This window comes from Lonchura striata, chromosome 30 (genome assembly GCF_046129695.1).
Source record: "Lonchura striata isolate bLonStr1 chromosome 30, bLonStr1.mat, whole genome shotgun sequence".
Lineage (NCBI taxonomy): Eukaryota > Metazoa > Chordata > Aves > Passeriformes > Estrildidae > Lonchura > Lonchura striata.
This window is the reverse complement of record NC_134632.1, coordinates 1,916,432-1,923,256: the sequence shown is the minus strand read 5'-3', so window position 1 is coordinate 1,923,256 and position 6,825 is coordinate 1,916,432. Positions and strand designations below refer to the sequence as shown.

The 6,825-nt window shown below is 49.1% G+C and overlaps 1 protein-coding gene across 1 annotated transcript; it reads right to left on the bottom strand.

The window, feature by feature from the left end:
* Positions 1–381: 381 nt before the first annotated feature.
* SIKE1 (suppressor of IKBKE 1) lies at positions 382–5,049 on the bottom strand. The gene is made up of 5 exons (XM_021535285.2): positions 4,768–5,049; positions 4,544–4,649; positions 4,081–4,223; positions 2,101–2,214; positions 382–1,726 (listed from the first exon to the last, which is right to left on the bottom strand). The coding sequence occupies exons 1-5, from the start codon at positions 4,924–4,926 to the stop codon at positions 1,637–1,639; spliced, it is 612 nt and encodes a 203-aa protein (XP_021390960.2). The 5' UTR covers positions 4,927–5,049; the 3' UTR covers positions 382–1,636.
* Positions 5,050–6,825: the final 1,776 nt, after the last annotated feature.

Sequence of the window (6,825 nt, the reverse complement as noted above, 5' to 3'; positions counted from 1 at the left end):
AGGGTGGGATTTGTGGTGTTTGTGCAGGGCAGGGGTTGCACCCCATCCTTGTGGGTCCCTTCCAACTCAGGATATTCTGTGAATATATTTCAATTTCCTTTGCCTATTCATGCCTGCTACTTAATACACTCAATCAAAGCAACTGCTATCTAGTTTCTGGTTTTTTTCTGGCTGCACAGCAAGGACCAAGTTGGAGGGATGTTACTCTACACTGAGAGAGGGAAGATGAAAATGCATCACAGTAATTCCAGATTATATTAATTTAGAAAAGAGAAAGTTCAACATTTTGGTCATTGCAGTATTTCAGTCAGGTACAAAAGGCTTGGTAATATGCAGAATACATGGAATTCCCCCAGGATACACAAAACACTTGAGAAAGGCTTTCCCATTGGGTTTTTTATTCCCTCCTGAACAATTTCTAATAGAAAAGGATTGTATACAAGAGCACTCCTGTACAGAAATCCCTTAGATCTACCAGTCTTGCTGGGTATTCCAAATGTTCACAATGTCTCCAGCGTTCACTGTCTCTCAGTAAGCACAGGAACGAGTCACCTTCTGCATCTATCAAAAGTCTCACTTGGGAAAAAGTGGCATTAAAAATGTAAGCAAATAGTGGAAATGAGATGTTTACCATTCTTGGAAGAATATTCTTTGATCACGGGTAGGACAGAAATCTTTTTTATATAAAAGTGTCTTTAAAAATACCACAGTACTGAGAAACTCCTACAACACTGCACCTCAAATTCCACACAATACAGGCCCTGCAGTAACTATGGAACACCAGACTCACCTGTGATGTGACATTAAAATTCTGTGTATGAGGGAGGTTTGGTATGGCTTTGAGGCAGACCTAAGCTCCCTCTGCCCAAACCCAAATTTGTGGGAGGCCAAAGAGCTTTGATCTGCAGGTGCTGTGCTCTGGCAGGCTCTGAGCACACCAACAGAGCAGGGCTGGCTGCTAACTGGGAGCACTGGGAAGGCTGGGACAGGTCTATCAATCAAGAAAGAGGAATCCTTCAAAAAAGTGTGCGTTAGAAAGGGTCCTTAACCCCAGTCTTCACCCCTAAAACAAGGCAAAGTTTGTTCTGAATAGGACTGACTCCTTCAAGTGCTCTGCTGGCATCTGCTGCTCTCTCAGCTGCTCTCAGCAGTGGCCAGGTGACAGTCAGGCCAGCCAGACACTGAGGGTCACTCACTGCAGAGCCCAGCTGCCCCGTGCAGCCAGAGCAAACCACATCCCTGCCTCTCACACTGTGGTTTCTCAGTCATCTCCTGCTCCTTCTAGCAAGCACAATAATCACAACCTGCATTATGTTCTCTAGCTACAGACAAGGTGGATTTAAGAGCCATCTGCACAGCTGGAATTACTAACTAAAGCTCATAAAAAATAACAAAGGGAGAGAAAATGAGCCATCACAAGGGAGGATACATCAAATACTTCAGTTAAGCATCTGAGTGCTGCAGGTACTAAGACAGGGTGCAAGCTTTTGCCATCAACACTTCATAAAAATGCAGAGAAAACAGCCCACAACTTTAAAGATAAAACAAATATACAAGGAAACACCTGAAACAACAAATCTTTGTCAGGTAGTTTCGTAACAGTCCCTTGAAGGCTTGGAGATGAGGTTTGTGTGGCCTAGGCTTCACAGTCTGGCAGATCTTCTCTCCCCACCTCGAAGGACTCCTTGCTGATCAACAGCAGCTCACGCAGCTCTTTGTTTTCAAGCTGCAAAATCAACATTTTTGCTGAAATAGAAATGAGCTAATTCACAACTAAAGGACTATCACAGAAAAGTGCCAACTTCATAGTTAGAAGTTGCTGATCTTTAAACAATCCCACTCCTTCACAGATACATAAAGTTTGTACATTACACTTTGTAATGCCAGCATTAGTACAGTGCTGGCACACTGGAACCAATAATTTAAAGTTTATCTTCTGGCTTAATTTGTTTATATATAGTTACAAAAATAATACGAACATTAAAAACTTAAAAATAAATAATCATGTTCTGCATTTCCTGACCCCATCCCTAAATTTTTTTTAAGTCCTTGACAGGAACATAGAAAACACAGAGAAAGTCTGGAGACCTCTGTTCTTACCTCCAACTGAGCCAGTTTCTCCTGAACTTTAAAGAACTGCTCATCATCCACTTGAACAGCTTTTCTCATCACCTTTCCCATCTCACATATTCTGTCTATTTGACTTTCAATTTCCTAAAAGACATAAAATTAATACATTCAGTAAGTTGAGGCAAAAGCAACAGTCATAATTTATCCCTTATAAATCACTTACTTCCATCTTCCTGATTTTGGATTTTCTTTCTGTTTTGAATTTTAATAATTTCCTCCCAAGGACTTGAAAGCCTTTCTGTCTTGTATACTCAAGAATAAGAACTTGTACCTTATTGTCCTCTATCAGCAGTCCTTTATCAGTGAAAACAGTGCAGAGAGACACAGCAGGCATCAAGATAAGGCACCCTGACTTAAAAGGAAATAATTTCAAGTGTGCCAAGGTCTGAGACAGCATTCAGGTTCATGATTAGTAGGCAGCAAATTTTATTTAGCTTTATTAGAAAAGCCTGACTGAATTTATTAAGACACCAAAAATAAATGCAAAGATGATTTCAAGTGTGGAGTAAACAACTTTACCTCAGAAAAACATCATGCAACAAAAGTAGAGCAAGTAAGATCAGAGCCTCCTGAGGCAGATTTTACAGAATTTGTCTAGATACAGCAATAATCCTCTGGAAAATGCATTTTGCTGAAGGTCAGAAATGCACATGGAACAAACACTGACAAATTCCAGTATGAAGCAACAGTTCCTGCTTGAAGAGCAATACATCACATAATGTGACAGGTGACAGGGTGGAGTTTCTTTAAGTGCCCATAGTTTTTCTACTACCTCTGAAAGATAAATTTATCACAGAGCAGAGAATTGATTTTGAAGTCCATTATTCAGAAAGAATGTAAACAAATTAGAGCATTCAGAAGACAGCTGGAGAACACGAGAGACTTCTGGGAAGAAAGATTATGATTTTTTCTAAACAGGAAGATGGTTATACTGAGAACATAGTTCTTTTAAAGAAATAAGCAGTTTGTTAATGTTCTCCAAATGGTGGGGAGGAAAAAAACTCATGGACTTCACCTGAAGTACAGAAGACTTTGTCTAGACATTGAGACAATCAAGGGATATCCCTTCAAGGATTCCTTCAGAGCCCTTTCAGCTTTGCATTGTCAAGTTTTGTTCAAATGTAAAACCTTGATAAACAGCAATTCGTGCACTCAGGGTGGCACTGGAAAACAAACCCAGCTACACCTTCACATGAGTTAAGCAACTTAGAAAAGAGAAGTGAATTGCCACATATCAGTGCACAGAAAGACATGAGAGGAGTTAGGCTGGCTCCAGTTCCAATTAAAAAACTACAAGATATGAGATGTCACTGGGTTGAACCAACCTGCTGTTCTCTAAGCAGATAAAATGCATTTTAAAAAATGCCTAACACAATTCCTAAGTCTTAAATGGAAATGTAACATTATTCTATTGTTAATAGATACCTAATAGGAAACAGGCAGCAGTTATCAGCAGCCACATCTCAGAGTACTGAAGTCACTGAGCCCAATGTACAAAAAAGGACACTTTAGACTACTACACAGAGTATCTGGATTTAAAAACACTAGGGAGTAAAATCGCTTAAGAACTAAACATATACAGTTCACAGAGTTTAGGAGTTTTCCCCTTTGTTACAGCTACTGAATAGGAATTATAACAACTTGTACATCTTTGATTTTACTACAGAGGATCAGGCACATTAAGCTTAAGCCAGGGAATTCACCACCCAGTTAAAAGTAAAAGCCTCCACCTGGGCTGTGAAGGGGCTGTGCCTCTCAGTGTCCTCTGGGACAGCTATTACTGGTTGTGTGCTCTGAAAGGAGCAGAGGGTAAAATACCAGCAAAGAGAGTCAAGATTTGGAGAAAATGTATTTTGGGGCACAGACACTCCAGGAATGGAAACAAAGATTGCATGACAGCAAGCAGGGGACAAGGGTCTTGAGCACTCTCCTGTCCCCATCCCACCTTACCCCAGAATTAGCCTGATGGACTTTCAAGACTGGCTCTGCCTCTTCACGTTTTCTCCCTTCCAGCAGCTGCAACATCTGCTTCCTGTACTTGCTCATGATGAGTTCCAGCGCGTCCTGGTGCTCCTCCAGTGAGACCCACAGCTCTGCAGAACACAGCACGTCAGGGCCACGACCGGCAGCCACAGGAGCCCCGAGGCGCTCGCTGGGTACCAGCTGCGGGACCGGCGCTGCCCCACCGCTCCCCGCCCCGGCCACTGCGGTGGGGCTGCGCGGACCCCCTCGGCCGAGGAGACTCCCTGACCCGCGACCCACCGGGGCATCAGCGCCGCTGCTCTCCTCGACAAGCCCCTCTGGCCGGGACCAGCGGCCGCGCATCCCACCGGGACAGCCCCGCACACCGCTCAGCATCCCCCGCGGCCCCGCAGCACATCGCCCGCCAGGACCCGCCCCCGGCCCCGCTCACCCCGGTTCTCCTGCTGCAGGTCGCGGATCTGCGTGTTCTCCTGCGCCAGCACCACGTGCGGCCGCAGCCGGGACGGGTCGGGTCGCTCCGCCGCGGGGCCCGGGCCCTGCCGACGAGACGCGGGGGTCGGTCCGGCCGCCTCGGGCCTACCGAGACGCGGGGGCCGGTGCGGCCGCCCCGCCCGGGCCCCGCCGAGGCGCGGGGGCCGCCCCGCCCGCGCTCACCTGCTCGGCGCAGCCCGCGCCCGCCTCCCGCATGGCGGCCACGCGCCGGTGCAGCACGGCCGACTGGTCGATGAGCGACTCGGCCGCCGTGTCGTGCTCCTTCAGCCGCTCCAGCAGCGTCCGCGCGTCCGTCAGGATCTTATCGATGGTGCAGCTCATGGCGGGCGGCGCTGCTCACCCCCGCGGCGGGCCCATGTCCCGCGCGGCCCCGCCGCCGCTCTCCCCCCTCAGCCGCTCTCGGCGCCTCTCCGGCCCCGCCGCCGGGCGCGGGCGGACGCGAACCCGCGGGGCCGGGACGCCGCTTCCGCCCGCGGCCACGGCGCCGCCAGTGCGCAGGCGCGGCCCGGCGCGAGCCCGCCATCCGCCAGCGGCTCGCCTGGCGGCGCCAGAGCGCCACGGCCGGCCCGGGGGGCGGGGCCAGAGCGGGGGCGGGGCCAGAGCGGGGGCGGGGCCCGGGCTGCCCCCGCCGCTCCCGGGGGATGCTCGGAGCTCTGCAGCTTTGGCTGGTTTTGGGGTGGTTTGGGGGCGTTTCGGGGCGCCCCAAAGCCGGTCTCCCCCGGCACACGGCGCCCCAAAGCCGCCTGCCCCAGGTGGATGTGCCCCCGTCCCACGAGCTGCCCACGCCGCGGTCCCGCGTGTCCGAGCCCCCCGTGCCCCGAGAGCCCCGGGCCCCGGCCCCAGCGCGGTGGGGGGAGCCCGGGACAAGGCCGGCTCCGAGAGGCCGCCGATCGACACAGGCTGTTTGCGGAGGGCCGGCGGCCCTGACCCCGGGTCCCGCTTATCTCTGCGGCTGCTCCCTCCCAGCGCGATCAATCCCGGCTGGGATCTGCGGGGCTCCCATCTTATCTGATCCTGCTGTTTGTCTCTTCCAACAGTAAACATCCGCCACTCAAAATAACAAGCTGTGCAATGCTGACTCGCTGCTTTGATTCTTATTTGCTAACTGAAGCTACTGTTGGTGATCTGGGGTGTCCTTGAGGCTTTGTACCACAAAGTTTTGTTCAATAGCACCAGCTTCATTAACAATGTTTTTCAACAATAATATTTCAGCAGGACTGCCTTTGATTTGAATAATATTCCTAATTTAAATCCCTATTTACACAGACACATGAGAAAACTCCAGGATGCTCTATCAGATGAAGGTTCTTTATGATCCCAGAGATAATCAAGGCTGGTGCAGAAGTGCTGAACGAGATAATTTTATAAAATCAACAATCTCAAAATATGCACACAAAGCAAAAGAGAACAGGGTAAGCAGCTGCAGTTGGAATATTTCATCAGAATCAGATTAATTAGTAAAGTATGAGAACTATTCTGCAAATTTGGGAAATGTAATCCTTCTGCTAGTTTGGAAATAAAAGCCCAGACCATGTTATAGCATATAAGGACCTTCTGGTCCTTCCCTATTTTTCATCTTATTAGAGACTACTAGAAAGTTAGGACAGTTTATTGGAATTCCTTTTTCCTAATAGGCAAGTCACGAACACTTGGAAAACTGACAAATATTGCTTTGTGGACCATCCTGGGTATGGAACAAGTTGGGTAAAATCGTCCTGTCCCAAAATGGACACATCGTCCCTAAGCCCTAGCCAGCGCTGGTTTTCCTGTCCCACTCTCACATCCTCACATGACCCCTCGTGTGCAGTTCAGCACCTGCTGCTGCCTCCCTCTGCTCCCATTCCCAGCTCTGTGCCTGCCTCCAAAGCCTCTCCCAGAGCTCCCATTTCCACAGAGCCTGGGCAGGCTCACAGAGCAGGCCTGACACAGCTCCATGGAACGAGCTCTGTGTGCCAGAGCCATCTTTTCCTTTTTCACTTTCTCCAACACAGGGATTTCTGTGAAACCAAACTTGCAGTCCCTGAGGTTCCACTTAATTCAGGCACTCAATGAGCCATTGAGAGATGTGGCCCTGGGAATTCCAGTTCATCCCTAGGAAATCAGCCGCAGGAACCCACAGTCTGGGCAGAGTGAAGGATCATTTCATCATTTCATCGCTGCAGGAGCTGCACCAGGATGTATCTGAGCTGCCTGTTCAGCTCTTGTGTTTATAGTTCTGAT

Excerpts from the sequence above, each read along its gene's own strand:
- SIKE1 (XM_021535285.2), bottom strand. The coding sequence starts at position 4,926 with ATGAGCTGCACCATCGATAAGATCCTGACGGACGCGCGGACGCTGCTG. Across the intron at positions 4,224-4,543 it reads CCTGCAGCAGGAGAACCGGG|AGCTGTGGGTCTCACTGGAG; the intron begins GTGAGCGGGGCC and ends TGTGTTCTGCAG. Across the intron at positions 2,215-4,080 it reads TCCATCAGGCTAATTCTGGG|GAAATTGAAAGTCAAATAGA; the intron begins GTAAGGTGGGAT and ends TATGTCTTTTAG.